Source organism: Carettochelys insculpta, chromosome 8, assembly GCF_033958435.1.
Source record: "Carettochelys insculpta isolate YL-2023 chromosome 8, ASM3395843v1, whole genome shotgun sequence".
In the NCBI taxonomy this organism is placed as follows: Eukaryota; Metazoa; Chordata; order Testudines; family Carettochelyidae; genus Carettochelys; species Carettochelys insculpta.
In genome coordinates this window covers 63,870,700-63,888,695 of record NC_134144.1, presented here as the reverse complement: position 1 = coordinate 63,888,695, position 17,996 = coordinate 63,870,700, and the positions used below count along the sequence as shown (strand labels likewise).

General features: G+C 46.7%; 1 protein-coding gene across 2 annotated transcripts in view; it reads right to left on the bottom strand.

Annotated features, from left to right (window-relative positions):
• The window catches only part of ITGB5 (integrin subunit beta 5), a 123,130-nt gene that overhangs the window by 81,455 nt on the left and 23,679 nt on the right, over window positions 1-17,996 (bottom strand). For both annotated transcript variants that reach the window (XM_075000931.1, XM_075000932.1), the window contains 2 exons: window positions 13,481-13,730; window positions 5,504-5,672 (listed from right to left, as the gene is read on the bottom strand). In XM_075000931.1, coding sequence (XP_074857032.1) covers window positions 5,504-5,672; window positions 13,481-13,730 — 419 coding nt within the window. The remainder of the gene's footprint in view (window positions 1-5,503; window positions 5,673-13,480; window positions 13,731-17,996) is intronic.

Genomic DNA, 17,996 nt, shown 5'->3' with positions numbered 1-17,996 from the left:
CCAAAAATCAAGGCAGGCAAAAATCTCTAGTTACTTTTAAAAATCCTGGCCTGTGTAACATGGGCAACATTAAGGAAAACACAGGAAGTGAAGAACCAGATGCCAAGCAAAACGCATGCCTAAGACATGTTTCACTCTGGGCAACGGAGGTGTCTTAGAGATCCCAGCCACCCAGTGGAAGTTTGGCCACTCCACCTTAACTGAAGCCAGTGCAGTGTGCATTGTCTTCTCTGGGTGACTTGGTCCTGGCTGGAACGGAACGGCTTTGCCAGTGCCTTGCCCCTTCTGTCCCACCCCCAGAAGAAGTCAGCGTCTCCTCCCCCCTTATTCAGGAGGATGTACAAAGAGCTATTCATTTCATATTGGGGGAGAACAAATAATAAGATTTCATTGCATTAGGATGGAGTCTATGCAGGAAAAAATGAAGTCACACACCCACTAAGTCAACTGAGAACTTTGTTTCAACACAAACATAAACCAACAGAAGCCTGGAACCCTTCTATCCCATGTCCTGGGTTAAAGAAAAATCCACCAGAGTAATGCCTTTAGATTTTTCAAAGAAAAACTGTTTTAAGGCCCATATAGATGATGCGTTACAGCCGCTCCCGGTAGCGTGTCAATTCTAGAGCATCACGCACTATCACGTGGACCCAACTGATGAGCACTGAAAGTGCCCTAAGCATCAGTGTAGCCCTCTGTGAAACAGAGCTACACCAGTGCGCATGGGGGAACTTTTAGTGTGCCCCCGCAGGGTCCAAGCAAACTAGTAAGTGCACCACACGACCACAGACACTAGAATTGACACCACTAACTCACTGTGGTGACTAGACACAAGCTTAGCCGTGTCATAATTCTGTGAGATAAGGACGTACAGTCCCCTTTTCAAAATGGGGAAGGTGAGGCAGAGAGAAGTTGAAGCATTTGCCAAGTAACTTAGGGGCAGATTTGGAACTAGAACCATGTGCCCTTGCAGTCCTCTGCTCTAGCCAGGGAAGTCCTCTCCCTCCTAGGACGTTACACATCCATTAAGCTTTGATTAACACTGAGAGCAGATGGAATCAGCCTTGTGATCTTCCCAGTAACAGTACCTGAACCAAGCCAAGAAGAAAACAGTGTTCAGATGTTTAAATGCTTGCGGGGCATGTTTTAGTCAAACCAAGATCCTGTATCATGAAATGAAGCAGGCTCCAGCAACTGTGTATATCCACCCATAAACTAGGTAAAGCAGGGTAGTTAGGCTGCCTCAAATCCTTACTGAAAAAAAAATAATCTGAAAGGCAAGGCCTGTCTCCAGTCAACAACAATCCTTTGCCTACCTCAGGAAACTGCCATTTTGGGCATAGATAGCTTCTTTCAGACCTACTCCGCCAGGACCACGTCATGAACTGTAACAAATGAAATATTTATTGCATGCCTGAAATTAACAGCAAAGACAAGAACATGACTCATGGGGTCACTATGTCAAAGGAGAGGTCACTGGTAAACCAGCAAGGGATGCAGGAGCAGCTGCATGGATGACTTCCTCAGAGAAATAAAGCTACAAATAGCAAGTCTACAGCTTCAGAAGAGAACTTGCTGAGGGTACATCTAAACTTACCGGAGACTTGATGCACTGGTGGTCCATCTTCTGGGATTTGATTTAGCATGCATAAGTGTTGCCGTGCTAATCAATGATCAGGGCACCGCCATCAACCCCGGTACTCCTCACAAGTCAACGGGAGAGTTTCTCCCATCGACCTCCCGCTGTGGAGACGGTGGCAAAAACCAATTTAAGGCTACGTCTACACGTGAAGCCTACATCGAAGTAGCCTATTTTGATGTGGCGACATCGAAATAGGCTATTTCGATGAATAACGTCTACACGTCCTCCAGGGCTGGCAACGTCGATGTTCAACATCGACGTTGCGCAGCACCACATCGAAATAGGCGCTGCGAGGGAACGTCTACAGGCCACAGTAGCACACATTGAAATAAGGGTGCCAGGCACAGCTGCAGACAGGGTCACAGGGCGGACTCAACAGCCAGCTGCTCCCTTAAAGGGCCCCTCCCAGACACACTTGCACTAAACAGCACAAGATACACAGAGCCGACAACGAGTTGCAGACCCTGTGCATGCAGCATGAATCCCCCGCTGCAGCAGCAGCAGCCAGAAGCCCTGGGCTAAGGGCTGCTGCACACGGTGACCATAGAGCCCCACACGGGCTGGAGAGACAGCGTCTCTCAACCCCCCAGCTGATGGCTGCCATGGAGGACCCCACAATTTCGACGTTGCGGGACGCGGATCGTCTACACGGTCCCTACTTCGACGTTGAACGTCGAAGTAGGGCGCTATTCCGATCCCCTCATGAGGTTAGCGACTTCGACGTCTCGCCGCCTAACGTCGAAGTTAACTTCGAAATAGCGCCTGACGCGTGTAGCCGCGACGGGCGCTATTTCGAAGTTAGTGCCGCTACTTCAAAGTAGCGTGCACGTGTAGACACAGCTTAAGATACGCAATTTTCATAGCTGGAGTTGCGTACCTCAAATTGTTTTTTGCCCCTAGTGTAGACCAGGCCTGAGAGACTCTGACACCCCTCCTCTGCCATGACAGAAGTGGAGGCAGGAAGTTCAGCTGTTCTTTGTGTGGAAATAAGCTCTCTGGCCTAAAGCAGTCGCTATGGCACGCAGATGACACAGGCAGCTATACATTCACTCTGCAGCTGGTAGGCAGTGTGCTGCATCTGGTTTAGAGCGTTCCCTGCTATCTCATCCACAGGAGCAGGCCATGTGTTTTAGAATTAGGTTGCAAAGAGGCAAAGACGGCATCAGGCAGCAAGAGTCTTTTTGGGAGAAGAGCAAGTCAAGGACTGAAGTGCAATTCCGAACGCACGCAGCACATCACTGCAGGATTCAGGTACGCTGCGTAACATGGAAGTGCAGCAGCAGCGTTCTCACAGAAAATGAAAGGGACCTTGAGAGCGCCTCAGTGCCAGGACACTGCTGTCATGGCATTTGCCCAAAAGGTGGGATGTAACATATCACAGGGAAACGATCAACTCCCCTAGCACGCTTGGTTTAAAAACATTTTAGTCACAAATTTCCAGAAGGGGTCTCTCAAGTCCTTTGCTGGTTCACCAGACTTACATCACACAGGGATATTAATGATCGGTGAGTTGTCAAGCAAAGGAAAGAGACCAACACTTCACTCCAGGTATGACCAAACTGAGTGGGCCATTCATTGTATCCAGACGTTTCAGGAAGAGATCGTTTGTATTGTGAAAATCACCAGCGGGGGAGAGAAAACAATATGGAATCTATACCAGACAGCCTGGTGGCGGCACTCAGTGGGGGAAGGATTTTACTTGGGGATGCGTTTCACCAATCCCATTGCTCAGGTTCACTGGACTAAAAAGAGAGGGAAGTGAGCCCCCAAGTTATCATTCATTTTAGGAGCCAAAGGAGCCCAGCAGTAGTGACTGCCAGGGAGGCCCCAGCTCCTCCCCACACCACCCCTAGCCCAGGAGAGAGCCACATCTTTTCCCACCTCACCCCCACCACACCACCTCTCCCATGTCCCCACCCCTGCTCTACCCCCCCAGCTCTTTCCATCCCTGCTCTGCCCCCTCACCATCTCATTCCACCTCCTCCCCCAGAGCAATGTGGCTTGGGGGACAATCAGGGGGATTACTGCCAGCACTATGGGTTCCCGCCTCCCCCACCCACCCAGCACTCACCAGAAGTGGAGGCAGGAACCGGCCCCAGCCCACTCCGGCCCCTGACTCCCAGCTGCATCACTCTGCTTCCCACCACCAGTGAGTGCAGGGGGCAGGTCCAGCCCTTCCCCCCAGCGATGCAGCTAAGGACAGGTCACTCTGCATCCTGCTGCTGCCGATGAGTGCAGGCAACCCCTGCAGCCCGCACCAAGCAACCCCTGCCGCCCGCACCAGGCCCCTTGCAAATCCCCCAGGCCATCGCTCGGGTATGAGGCTTGTTGGAAGAGTAGAACCACCTTCACCCGCGGTGGGAAACCACATGACGTGGCTGGGAGTCAGGGGAGCAGAGTGGGTTGAGGCTGAGTTGCTCTGCTTCCTGCCAACTGCTGGTACCAGGTCCCTTCTAATCCCCTAGGCCCCACGGGGCCCCCAAAGCTTGGGCCTGGGGCTGTTAGATGAACTGTCCATACAATAGGCTGGCTCTGCTCGCCAGTTGCTGGCCCCTTGCCCCTCCCTCCCATGATGCTGGGAGAGTCAGGGGCAGGCAGCTGTGTGACCCTTCATCCTTGCATTGCCCCTGAAGCCCAGCACTTTATGCTCCATGCATTAGGTCTGGCCAGAGGCTCTGATTATCCGTACTGAAAAGGGACATGGTGAGAAACAATGCTGGGAACAAGGGACTCTGATTTGCTAAAGCAGGTTTTCACGGTGTATTGTTATGTTCTTTGCTTGTAAGCCCCTTTCTCTCTTTACCACTTGCTATTACTTCAACCTTGGGGTTTTTTTCGGTTTTGTTTTTGTTTTAATAAAGTTGCCTACTTTTACCATAAGCCAATTCAGGCCATGACTGAAATAAGAATGTTTCCCAAGCCCCAATGGAAAATTAATAAGCAGCAGAATGTTATCTCCTTAAAAGAGAAACAACCGTAGTAACTCCTATAAGTGTTCAGTGATGGGCCTGAGCACCGGAGAGAAAATTCAGGCCTGGGAAAGTTTGGGGATCACTCCGCAAAAAGTAACTGGGCATTGGAAGCCAAGTGTGACCTGCATTCTTGGGTGTTCACTGTTGGTCTCAGTGCTGTGAGCCATAGTAATTAAGGCAGTTAAGCGGTGTTTACGGCAAGGCTGGTGGTGACACAGCCCCTTACTGGGTCTGGACTGAACCCCCAAATGTCACAGCACTACATTGCACTTAGTGTATCTGATGGTCATTTCACATCTAGTCTGACAGCTGTGACTTGGGACATAAGATTTCATATTTAATGACCCACTCCAACAGGACAACAGCAGGCACAAAGCAAACGGCCACCATTGTAAGCGTTTGAGATAAAGGAGTTATACCATGAGCTAGTAACCCTACGTGGCTGAGAGTGTGTGCCAGCCATTGTAAGAAGACATGATGCACACACTGGGCAAGGATGGTAAGGACAGGTAGATGCTGTGAATTGCACCACTGCCCTCAAGCATCGAGAAAGCAGTTTTCTTTCACCCACAGAACTGACAATGGAATCAGTTCTTACAACTTTGCATTCACATCTGTAAGGAATCACATTCTTTATCCCTTTGCACTACACAAGGTATTAATGGGTGTTTTTCATACACAGAGATCTATAAAATAAGAACAACAGAACAACTTCCCCTTTCCACTGTATCTTTGTTATATGTTCTCTGAAAAAGTTAGTGGCAATTTTTTGGAAATCACCAAATGCTGGAGGCCTTTACTCTATTGCCTGGACAGAGTTGAGGAAAGCTCCCACTCTCCTCTGTGTTATGCTTCAAAACCCAAGCAGCACAAGCAACCCGTGACTCACCTTGCACACAGCAGCCTGCAGGATTGCATCAAAGCCACCTTCTGGAGCATCTCTGTTCCGGGAAACACTCTGTTTCTGAACTTCTTCATTGAAACGGTCGACTTTATCAGTGAGGGATAAGAGATGGCGGAATCCAAAGGATGGGACACAGTTTGGAAATAACTTGTAACTGGAAGTAGAAATGGAGAAACAGAAATGAAATGGAGTCTGCTTTCACTCACCTGGGGACAAAATAGGGAAATAAAATTGCAGAATTGTGTTCCTAGATCTAACACGGGTAAGTTCTCCTGAATAAGTCACCCAAAGCCAAATACAGCTTCTCAATTTGATAGACTCCAATTCTGGATGCTCAATTAGAAACATCCTCCCACAGAGACTGACTGAAGATGAGGCACACAAAGTCAGAGGTCACTTTTGAAAACAGGGGCTTGGCAGTTGCTAAGTTCTGGGGTCCTATAAAATAGGGTGATGGTTGCTTTCTCACTTAGACCAGTGTTTCTTAAATTTTTTGAGACCACAGAACACCAAACAATAATATAATTTTTATGCAGAACACCTATGGAAACTTTCTTCAAAAAAATTGTCAGACCCAAAAAAAAAAACAACCCAGCAACATATACAAGCAAAAAGGAAATGAGGTCATTTAATCAGATAGCCTAGCAATGAAGAAGTAACATTGTATCTGGTTTTAATAACAGAAAATATATACCTTCAGTGCATGATATCAAAAAAGTGGCAGATGCTTGCGGCACACCTGCAAGCTGTTCACAGAACACCAATGTTCCACTGAATAGAGTTTAAGAAACACTGACTTGAGAGCGAGTGACTCTATAGAACACTAGCTGTTGCACCGTGTAAGTGATACTAAGAAGACAAAATGAAGCCTAAAATGGCCACCTGACAAGCAATGAACCAGAGCTCTGAGCATGACAAATCAAAGGTCTCAAGGCTCTGGATCCAGCTGATGTCACAGGTTAGCATGATGTCTAGGAAACACTGTAGACTCTTGGGGTGCTTCTACATTAGCCGGTTACTTCGAAGTAGCCAGCACAACGTCGAAATAGCACGCGTCGCGTCTACACGCACCGTGCGCTATTGCAACGTTGACATCGACGTTGAAATCAATATTCCTATCCAAAGATGGAAATAGCGCCCTACTTCGACATTCAACGTCGAAGTAGGGCATGTATAAACAATCCGCATCCTGCTACTTCGAAATAGCAGAGTCCTCCATGGCAGCCATCAGCTGAGGAGTTGAGAGACGCTCTTTCCAGCCCCTGTGGGGCTCTGTGGTCACTGTGTGCAGCAGCCCTTAGCCTAGGGCTTCTGGGTGCTGCTGCTGCTGCTCCTGCTGCTGCAGCTGGGGGCCCATGCTGTGTGCATGGGGTCTGCGACTGGTTGCCAGCTCTGCGGACCTCGTGCTGTGCAAGCTGAGTGTGTCTGGGAGGGGCCCTTTAAGGGAGCAGCTTGCTGTTGCCCGAGAAGGGTTAGTCCAGCCTGTGACCCTGTCCACAGGCTTTGCTGGCTCCTTATTTCGACGGGGAGTGCTTGTGTACGTGAACGCTCTGCATTTTCTTCCAGGGCAGCTCCTTTTGATGTTCCCCATCGTTACTTCGACGTTGAATGTCAACAGCACCAGCCCCAGAGGATGTGCAGACAATACGCATCGAAGGAGCCTATTTTGATGTTCTTATTTCTAAACAGGCTACTTCGACGCAGTGTGCTAATGTAGACGTAACCTTGGTTGAGCACTTCCACCCTGATATCTAACATGTTTACAGTACGTGACAGTCATGACACCTAAGCAGTTTTCCAAAAGGATAAATATCCTTATTATTGATATTGCACTTAAAGCACCACATGGACACGAACTCATTCATCCCTGAAGCACCAACGTGAGGCAGGTGAGTTATCTCCATTTTCCAGTCACGGTGTGAGTCAGAGCTGTGATTCGAACGCCCTTTTGCCCCTTTGATGACTCTTCCGTATCATTCTCCTCAAGCGCTAACCTCTGATTGGTGTTAATGTTAACAGCCCAATGTACTGCCTCTCTCACATACATCACATGTACATGCGTCAGCACTGCAGCTTTAGCTCTCAACGAGTTTCACTGGGGTAGGAGATTTTCACAGCTTAACAACTTCAAACCCAATTAGCTAACATCTGAGGCTAAAGAGAGACTTTATTTTAGTGCTAGGTTAATTAAGTGGAAAAAACAGTGAATGCACAGGGGTTTGAAAAGGGAGGAGCAAATAATGAATTTAAAGTAAGTGAGTCTATAGGGTAGGAAGTTTACTGATTCATTAGAAATTTGTAAATAGCCCAAGAGAACAATTAAGGGTCTTTGGTACCAGCTTTATACTTCAGGGCATCATTTGGCTTAACGCAGCTTAACAGATGGGTTTAACAGGCCGAAGGTTTTTTTTTTTTTTAAACACAGCCCACCAAGAATTCAATTCCTTACTCACTAGACATGCAGGCAGGTGTACACTATTCAGTCTCCAGGCAACAATGATAAGCTCTTTTAACTGAGCTTCAGGTATTTATCACCCTGTGACGTGCATATCCGTAAGTAAGAGCACCTTATAGCAGTGATTGTATTGTGTATAAGGACAGGTCCATTGATGGCTATTAGCCAGCCTGGGTAGGTATGGTGCCCCTAGCCTATGTTTGTCAGAATCTGGGAATGGGCAACAACAGATGGATCACTTGATGATTACTTGTCTGTTCATTCCCTCTGCAGAAACTGGCATTGGCCACTGTTGAAAGACAGGTTCCTGGGCTAGACGGGCCTTTAGTCTGACTCAGTATGGCCATTCTTTGGTACACATTTGCCTTCTGATTTCACTTCCATCTTCAATTCCCACCTTGAGTTTGCTGGGTGCAAGCCAGCAAAGCACCCAGGAGTTTTTACACTTGTCTGAAAACAACCAAAGAAAAAGACATACGTGCCTACTAAGCGACCTGCACTGTACAAAGCAAACACAGCTCTGCAATCCACTTTGATGGCAGCAATCCCAGTACAATGTAGACCCAGAGGAAAACAAATGAATAGAAGAGAGGAGACAGAACAACCCTGAAGCAAGCTTTCCAGCTAAGCCGCTCAGATACCTCAATGCCTCCAAAAATTCTTTCCAACTCCACTGCTGCTTGAGATCCCCTCACCTGGCTAAACCCAGATGGCAACTGTGTGTGGAAAATGTTATGGTATGAAGATCATCTGATCTAACAGCAATGTGGGCCCAATGGGAAAGAAGGCAACAGCTTTAGACTGATTTAGTCAAAGGACTGCAACAGCTTCAGACTTCTCACTTGCACACTCACGATGCTTCCAGCCTACCCAGAAGATTGACCAGCCCAGGTTCTTCCAGAGTTGATTTCACATGCCTGGTGGAGACATGCAAAATTGAAATAACTCGGTCTGCAGTCGACCCCTGTACTCCTCACTGTTGCAAGGAGGAAGGGAGGTCGATGGGAGAAACTCTCCCATCGACCTCCCTCTGTGTGGACAGCCAGGTAAGTTGACTGCAGATAAATTGATTCTAGCTACACAATTGCAGTAGCTAGAACTGTGTATTTGCAGTCAACTTACCAGCCAACTACAGACCAAGTTTGCCTTCCTCCTTTTCCCCCTTCACTCTCCCACTATACCCATTTCATTTCCGCCATCACTGGATACAACACATGCAATTAATTTAACCATGTCACATCTGTTTCTCTACAAGGTTTTGTAGATCTGATTTAAATCCCTCCCCTGCCTGCCAGACATGTGAGACAATGACAGTAAAGATAACTGAGCAGGTACACAGAAGGCAGTGCTCCATTTGCATGAGGAATGTAGAAAGCACTGGGTATCCCATATCATCATGGCAAGAAGCCATCCCTATGCCCTATCAGCTGCAGCAGGTGAGCACAACATTCAGAAGAGTGGGCTCTCACAGAGTGACACGGGACAGGCTTCAGAGTGCAAATATGCATCCCCAGAGCCAAGCATTCATCCCTTGCCAGTTTCACCCAGCCAGGGTTGCTTTTGGCTGCATCAGCACCCCAAAGTTGGCACAACAGTGGGTACAGAATGGAAAATACTGTGTAACCCTCTGTTTACTTTAAGCAGCAGGAGCACAAATGGAAGAGATGGTTTTAGGCATTTCTTGTTGGGTCACAACTGTCTCAGTTCTCCCCTCTAATCTCTGCTTCCCAAAAAATCTCCATTAGTCATGCTTCAAAGACAGTGTATTAACAAATTGACTCCATTTTGAGCATAATAGTTTGCTGTTTTTTCTCATGCATGCTAGTAAAAGTCCTCGACTACATGGAAATACTCAGGAAAATTAATCTGAATTAACTTTTAAAGTGGATTAGTTAAAACGCATTAAAATCCTCTGCAGAGCCTCTAATTCAGAATTAAAGTGGCCTTAATTCAGTTTCGCTTAAAGTAAATTAAGATAAACTAAATTAAGGCCATTTTAATTCCGAATAAGTGCCTCCACACACGGGTTTAACATGGTTTAAATAATCCACTTGAAATTCACATTTTTAGTTCATTTGGATTAATTCTGCAAAGTGTCTCCCTATAGATAAACTTTAAATCTGGTCTAATTGACATCAGTGGAGTTAAACCAACATGAAATGGGCATGAGAACCAAGCTGTCATGGGGTGTTTTTACCCTAGTCTGGCCTGGAAACCAAGGGTTAATGCACAAACTGGCAGCCAACCCTGACTGGTAACCTCGCAGCCGCTGGGAGAATAAAAGCTCTCCTGTGGAGGAGAGAAGTAGGTGACAGCCAGAGGAGCAAGCAGGCTGGAGAAGGAAATACCAGCCAGCAGCCTGCTAAAAAGCTATCCTGAAAAGGGACAGTCATCTCTATGGGCCCAGAGAACCCTATAGAAACCACAGGAGGTAAGAAGGAGTTCAGGGCACAGCATGAGGAATTGCTGAAGCTGGATTCTGCCTGCCTAGTTGAAGGGCCGTGAAGTGGAATGCAGTGGAATTGGTGGGCGTGGTTTCCCTACCTATCTGTGGGAGATGTAAGAACTGAAAGGTTTCAAGACCCTCTGAGCACAACGACCTGCCGACCAATTATTTCCTGTAATCTTTTCCATCCATGTGAGGATTTTTCCATCCCTGTGAGGAATAATTGTACGTGCACCAATGCATGCGTGAATGTGCACCAACAGTAGAAACAAAAACCCTTTGCGTGGGCTCTCTGCTAACCAGCTGGATGGTATTTGAATCTCTCCTGAGTGGCCCATCAAGCACACAGCTTACTGCTGTTGACCCCACCAATTATAAGGGGGAAACCCACAAACCTCAGTAGGCCTGCGGCCAACACCCACCATAGTCCAAACAGAACCACCACAGACACCCAGACCTCTGTTGTAATGCTCCGTCTGGCCAAATGGAGCATTATTGTATCAGTGCACCCACTCACACAAGCCCATGCAACATGTCTTCAAGGGCCACTTGACATTACTCCCCCACAAAAAGTTTGCACCAAAATTTCAGCGTTCAGAGACCAGCCAGAATGTCTCATCTCATCTTTGAATGAGGGCTGCTGTTCACATTCGAACCCATGGTTCAGAAGCAAGGGCTATCATTGTGGTTCCAAATCAGATCAAAAACAGTGTGTCTGTTTTTTTTAGTTAAGAGAGGGATAATGCCGAAATCTCACAAGAAACATTGTTTTTTTATAGTCTTTGGCCTAAGATGGCAGAAGCTCATAGGAAACGTTCACACGCTTGCATTGATTCCTGGCCCCGAGTGAGATAATCCAGATGTGAACCATGCATCCTCAGACCATCAGAGTCAATTTGGAAGCTACACACACGAAAGCATGTCTATTAATGAACGGAATCAACCAACCACAAGTTATCCCAGATGTTGCTGGCTCAAGGAACACAACTGTTCTTGGGATTTTCATGATCCAAGGGTCATGTATTACCAGGACGGGATTTTCAGAAGTGCTCAGAATTGATCCAACACCACCCACACTGAAGCAAATTGGATTTTTATTTAAGAAGAGTAGGGTTAGCTCAATGCTGAGCACTTTTGAATATCTCACCCATATTCCTACAGCAGGAGCTTTTGGCCTCCTTCACAACAGCAAAACACCACATGGAGCTGGTGCCCCCCAAAACAAAGGGGATGAGGAATGATGGACAAGGGGGGTTCACATGGCCTGCAAATAAAACAAAACTCCTGTGAGAGAATTCATTAACACATCTCTTCTTTTCTACCCAGCCAGACTCTAAGGGCCTGATTCTCTACTTATTTAAACCAGCTTCCCTCTGGAACTCTAGAGATTTACTCCTAATTTATGCTGGTGTAAACAGCGTGGTATCAGGCTCAGAGTCTCTGGCAAAACAAACCAGAGTGCAGTAACTGCAGAGCTAACAACGGAGCTGGATAAGCAATAGCTTCTGGGATCCATCCATCGTCTCTCTTTCCACTCCAGACATCCTCTCTCTACCCACTCCAGACACAGCATTACCATTAAAGAAGGAAGACTGGATGGACGGATGGATGCATGGATCAATGGATATAAACAGCAACAGTTTCCAGCCCACTATCTTCAAAGCACTTCAGAAGCATTCATTAGTCCTCCAAAGATCAGCCCTCCCAATAATTTGAAGGTAGGTAAGTGTTAGTGTGGTCTCCATTTTAAAACATAAGAAAGCTTGAGGCAAAGAAATTAAGTGAGGTGTCCAAGGCCACAGCATTAGCCAGTGTCAGAGCTGAACTGTAACTCAGAAGTTCCCTCCTCCTGACTCTTTGCTCCAACAGTGTCTATGTCTGCTCCTTCCTCTGAGTATCCAACTGCATACAGATTCTGTTACAAAGTGGGGGGTTTGCATATCTTGATGTTCTGCTGCTACTGAGCCATAAAAAGCTGTCCTGCTTTCTATAGCACTACAGCATTGCAATTGTGTAGCTGTGGGTTTGCAGCACCTCTGAAAATCTGGGCATAAATGTGTGTAATACAGTTGACTCTAAAATAGCAACAACACATTAAAGCATTCAATAATCATCCAAGAGAACAACCCCACTGAACTTGAAGTGAGAGTTACATAAATTGACAACGCATGGGGTATTTTTTTGTCAAATTAAGTGAGGCCTCACACAAAAGCTCCAGCAAAGCCAATGGGAAGGCTCCTTCACCTTGTATTTTTCCATCATTTGAGATGTGCCTGACAGGATCACAGAACTGAACTTTTGTGACTGCAGAGAGGAAGAGGGTTAAAATCCAGATGGGAATTTTGCTGATTGGACCCAGGGCTACCCTGGAATATAATATCATTTTAAAAAAATAAAATAAACCAACAAGAAAAAAACAATGGCTGTGCTTGCTTGCTCAGTTGCTATACAATGCTCAGCATTGTAACCCAAAGGAAAAGAAAGGGTCTTACAGAACCTTCGTCAAAGAAAAGATAGCAAGAAAATGCAGCTAGCAACTGATAGATGCTGGTTGAACAGCTGCCTGCAGCAATCCCATAATCACCCATAGAAGACAGGTCATTTCACCCAGTATGCACTCTAATACGGTGCATGCAGCTAGATAAGAGAGCTCTGGCAGGGTTTTGCAATCATGCAAAATGTGGACTATCAGGCAAGTCACCATACAAAAGGATGTGCCAATGATGAAGAAAATGGCCTGGTATCTCTACTGTTCATGACTTATGCCAGCCTAAGTAAATAATATTATCTAGCTCTTGCTTAACTCTTTTTATCAGTAGCACTCAAAGTGAGGCATGTATTATTACCCTTTTTTTAAGAGATGGGGAAACTGAGTCATGCAGCAAGGACATGATTTGCCCTAGCATCCAGCAGGCCAATAGCAGAGCAAGGAATAGAGCCAGCTCTCCCAAGACGTAGTCCAGTGATCTATCCACTAGGAAACTTTGCCTCCCTGAGCCTGAATTCCTCTGCTGGAGCCTACACACCACAACTGGTCAGTGAGGCTCCACAGAACACTTACCCAATGCAGGGATTGTTTTGATATCGGGGCGCTGTGTAGGAGAAAGGAGAAATATTTTTGTCCACAAATGACCCAAACCCCAGCCGGAAATTGCTGGTGAGCTTTCGCATTTCCTCAGCCAGCTTGGTTCCCAGATTCCGAATGTTATCCAAGTCATCCTTCATGGAGAGAGAGAGATCCATCAAGTAATACAAATCCACAGGATAGTCTTCTACCTGACGAACCTGCACTTGGAAGGAGGTCTTGTCACCTGCGGGAACAGAAAATTAGGAGACAGTGATAAGTAGTGCAGCCTGGACAGAGTCCCCCATCACCACCTACCTTTTGAATCAAGGTCTGTATTTTTATTACTTCTAGTAGACCAGTGTAATCACCAATGGCAATAAACATAAGGATTCATGTTGAAAATATGAACGGTTCTTCACAGTTTCTTGTTGCATTGTGAAATTGATATATGCAAAATCCAGACAGCATTTTTCTTGCTATAGCCCATTCCTACATATGTAACACTCCTTCACTGCAATGACTGCCCACAGAAATACCTGGGGATATGCAAGAAAGGGGAGAGGGAAAGGAGGTTAAGCACGTCTTTCTGTAAATTCATCCCTCATGTGTATGAGCTGAGAAATGTTGCTCAAGTAGCATCCTACATTTAGTTTTGGAAAGGATGGTGAGGAATCCTTCATTTTTAGTATAAGTCACACATAAGTATATGGAGCTGTGTATACTGTCCCAAACAACAAAATGCTTATAGTCTAGATATTAAAATGGGTCCAAAACAAAAGCAAGCAGCATGGATCACAAGTGAGATGTATCATGGAACAGAACAGATTTTTAGAAGGCTATAAAAAGAGGGAACTTGGCAAACCTTGCATGGTGGACTGCTCAAAGTACAGCTGGCCTGGTCAAAGACAGTACACACTGCGTAGGGGGAAAGAGACAAATGGAGTGGTCCAGAAAGACTCTTTGGTGGAGTGGAAGGAATGAGAAGAGTGGAGTACTTGAGCAGGAAGAGGCAGGGATGCAAGACAGCAGAGTCATGGTCATGAGGAATGCAGCCTTCATTAACAAGTGAGACCTAGAACATGTAGCTAATGGTTCAAAGTGAGTTGAGTGTAAGTACAAGGTTTAGGTTCCACTAAGGTGTAGGATTCCCTACTGGCAAGAAGGTTCTGATTAGGCCCATCAAGAACAGCTGAGTGCCCTGATCAGCTCCCTTATCCCCCTACACACACACACGTGCCAGTAGAGGGGTGGCAACGCAACAGAAGGCGGGGGTGATCATGCTGCTGCCCCCCCCAACAAAGTTTCGCATCCCCTTTGGGGGACATGCCCCCCAGTTTGCACACCCATGATTTAGAATGGTCCTTCCATAAGTGCTGGGGACTTTACTCGATGACCCCGAAGTCCCTTCCAGTTCTGTGCGTCTATGAAAACCGGATCCTCTTGGCCCAGGAGACAAAACTAAACGGAAACTCACTACAGGTGAGAAACCAGCTTAGCTTGTAATGCACTGAAAATAAGTTTTTATCACTAGGAAGTGTGTTTTATTTTACTTGTGATTAGATCTCTCTCTCTCACAGATTTACTCTCCATTACTTAAATATCTGTTCTCGGTTAATAAACTCATTCCTGTTTTACCCCAAACCCATTTCAGTGCTGTGTATGAAAGTGAAGGGTAAAATCTTCCCAATATTGATAAGCTGGCATGTGCTCTCTCTTTGGAGGTTGTAAAACTTGGTAACTTCTGTGAGGGAACATTGAGAGACCCAGACGCTGCAGGGAGTTGGGTTCTGGGAGACTCAGGATAGGTGCCACCCCACATGAAGTAACTAAGGTTGGTGGAAGCAAAGATAAGGCCACTGCCCTGTGAGCAGGCTCCAGGTGTCAGGGCTCTGAGCCAAAGATGCGTAACACAGAAAAACCCAGGTTTACAAAGCAGACAGTGGCAGAACCCTTTACTGGCCTGGGTGAAACCCCAAACCATCAATTACTCTGGAAGAAATTGTTACCATGGTATTTCTGCTGTGTTCGGATACACTGTTCAGAGCCAGGCCAAAGACAATACGGGTGAAGTCTGGCAAATAAGATAAGGTAAATGCATGAAACAATGTTCCCAAGAGGGAAAGACAAGTTCTGGCTGGAGCTCAAGCATTGTGTGTAACCTGAACTATCAAGTTGCTCCTGGTGTGAAACCCGTCCCTCCATAAGGAAGCTCACACCATAAATTAATCTGTGGTGGGCCCTATGAAGTCTATAGTTGGCATCGCAGCGAGGATGGGTTTTTCCAAATTCACAGTGACTCCTAGAGAAGAAAGAACTTGAAGCATTAATGAGGTTGACTCGTAGGCTTCCTAACACGTCCTGGCAACAATAAGCCAACCATCGAGACAGGAAAGATGGTGATAGTATTCTCTCTGAAAGGAGCTGTAAAGACTGCAGTGGGTGAGGCTGAATGTGAGCATCCTGTACTGGAAGTGGTCAGGGCCCACACGGATCTGAGAAAAATATCTGTGAGTAGGCAGAATACCCACAAGGAAGTAGCCTTCCTTCATATCTAGAGCTGTAAAGCCGGTATATTTTTCCAGAGCTGGGATTACTGAAGCCAATGAAATCTCAGGTTGTGAATAAAGCGATTGAGCTAGTAGAGACAGAGGATAGGTCTCCAATCTCCCTTCTTTTTAGGTAGAGTAAAAACCCTTTTCTTGATGAAGTGGTACCTGATATTCCACATCCTGCTTCAAAATCCTCTCATGAGAACAGTCCCTAACAGAGAACAGAGATGGGGAGGTTGGAGGAAGTACAGGAGTAAATTTGATTGCATTGCTAGACCGGATGATTTCTAACACTCATTTGTCTGTTGTTCTGGAACTCCAATTGTGGAAACAGAGCAATAAACAACCCCCCTAGGATATATAGGGATCAGGTAGTGGTGACATGACTAATGGGTTGCTGTTCACAGACTCCCATCAACCATATATTTTCAGCAGGGGATGGGATTCAGATGCTGCTGGAGACATGGGAGGTGCAGGAAAATAAGACTTCTGTGCTCTTTGTCTCTTAAGAGGATAGTCATGAGATCATACATGACGAAACTCTTGAGATGCTGATCTCAGTTTACAAGTACCCTACACAGAACATGGCAGCAAGCTTCCCAGCCTGGGCTGACATTTTTATTTTTAGCACAGTAATGCAAGCCCAAGCCTGCCAACCAGGGTTTCCTCGAATTTTTTTCATGGATGCGCAGAATACACTTTGTTATGTGCACCTAGCCATGGGCAGATGTGCACGACCAAGAGAAACAATTTCTGCCAGGTCTAGGCCCTCTGCTGCTCAGCTGGGCAGCATCTGAATCTCCCTTGGGCCACCATCCAAACGCTCAGCTTCCAGGGAACACTGCTGTCTACCTGCTAAAACCGGCACAGACACATCCTCACTGACTTATCACTGGTGGGCAATCACAGGTGGAGCTGTGCAAAATGGAATAGCTATGCTTGGTATCTAGCATCACTGACAAGCAGCGTGGAGCCTACCTTCTCTTTTCCACTGGACTGACAGCATTTAATTCAATGGGTAAAACCAGGAGACTCAGACTTAGCGTCTTGGTTTGGAAACCTCAGCTATTTAAATTATTTCCCTAAAGCTTTGCTTCAAGAGATACTTGCAAAGCAGGGCCCCTTTTATTAAATGTAACGGCTTTGCCCTGGGGCTTGCATAGGAAGAATTCCTGCTAAAGATGTGGCTAATAAAGGAAAGCAGTTTCTAAACCAACACTTGCACAACAGATTGTGGCTACAAGAGAGGAGCTTTAAAAAAGAGTATGAGTAGGGTGACCATCCTGTATTGGGCGGGACGGTCCCATATTTGGGACACCAAAGAGTCACTTCCCTGAGCCTTGGGGAAGCAGGGGGAGCATGTGCAGCTGTTTCCCCAGGGTTCTGGGGGAGAGTCGGTGCCTGCCACTTCCCCAGGCTCCTGGGGATCGCCAGTGGCTGCTGCTTCCCCAGACTCCTCGGGATCGCTGACGGATGCCGCTTCCCTGGGGCTCTGGGGGATCGCCGACAGCTGCCGCTTTCCCAGGGCTCCCAGGGAACGGTGGGGGCTGTGGCTTCCCTGGGGCTCCCAGGGAGTGCCGGCAGCTGCTGCCTCCTTCCCAGCTCCCTACGCCTTGGTGGAGCCAGGAGGAGCTGACCCTCCCTGACGTATCTCCCTGTCCCATATGTGGGATGGGGAGATATGGTCACCCTAAGTATCAGAGAAGCTTCATGTTATATTTGTGACTCCCCTCCCCCAAACCTATGAATGTTTCTGTTTAAATACAATTTCCTCTCTGTAGTTCTGGAAAGCCAATACCCACAGGGTGTAAATTAGCATAGGGCCCACAAGTAACAAAACTGCCAGGACACCTTACTTTGATCAGCTAATCCTAACATGATCCCCACAATATACATTGGTGGGGAGAGGGGTTAAGGGGAGACCGTGGTTTAAATGTGTGTAATGCTTATTAACACTGAAG